Source organism: Terrapene carolina, unplaced genomic scaffold (assembly GCF_002925995.2).
Source record: "Terrapene carolina triunguis isolate 2854851 unplaced genomic scaffold, T_m_triunguis-2.0 Scaffold614, whole genome shotgun sequence".
Classification (NCBI taxonomy): Eukaryota; Metazoa; Chordata; order Testudines; family Emydidae; genus Terrapene; species Terrapene triunguis.
Genome location: NW_020664965.1, coordinates 233,855 through 234,379, shown reverse-complemented (window position 1 = coordinate 234,379; position 525 = coordinate 233,855). Strand labels below are relative to the sequence as shown.

At 67.2% G+C, this 525-nt stretch overlaps 1 protein-coding gene across 1 annotated transcript in view; it reads right to left on the bottom strand.

The window, feature by feature from the left end:
* The window catches only part of SLC17A7 (solute carrier family 17 member 7), a 16,450-nt gene that overhangs the window by 2,616 nt on the left and 13,309 nt on the right, over positions 1–525 (bottom strand). The window contains exon 8 of the mRNA XM_026659261.1: positions 55–204. Coding sequence (XP_026515046.1) covers positions 55–204 — 150 coding nt within the window. The remainder of the gene's footprint in view (positions 1–54; positions 205–525) is intronic.

Genomic DNA, 525 nt, shown 5'->3' with positions numbered 1-525 from the left:
CTGGGTTCTCTCCTGGGGAAGGCAGCGGGGTGGGGTGGGGGCTGGGGCCGGTACCTTGCTGATCTCGAAGCCGAAGACCTCCTCGAAGTAGGCCGGCTGGCTGATGAGCAGCAGATAGAAGGTCCAGCTGCGGCAGAAGTTGGCGACGATGATGGCGTAGACGGGCATGGAGGTGAAGAACTTGCGCCAGGGGGCCTTGAATTTCTGCCAGGGGAAGGGTGAGATAGTCAGGCTGCGAGCTTCCCCACAGCAGTGCCCCCAGGCCAGGGCGTCCCAGCGCTGCGAGCTTCCCCACAGCAGTGCCCCCAGCCTACGGCATCCTGGTGCTGCGAGCTTCCCCACAGCAGTGCCCCCAGCCCAGGGCATCCCAGCGCTGCGAGCTTCCCCACAGCAGTGCCCCCAGCCCAGGGCGTCCCGGCACTGCGAGCTTCCCCACAGCAGTGCCCCCAGCCTATGGCATCGTGGCGCTGCGAGCTTCCCCACAGCAGTGCCCCCAGCCCAGGGCATCCCAGCGCTGCGAGCTTC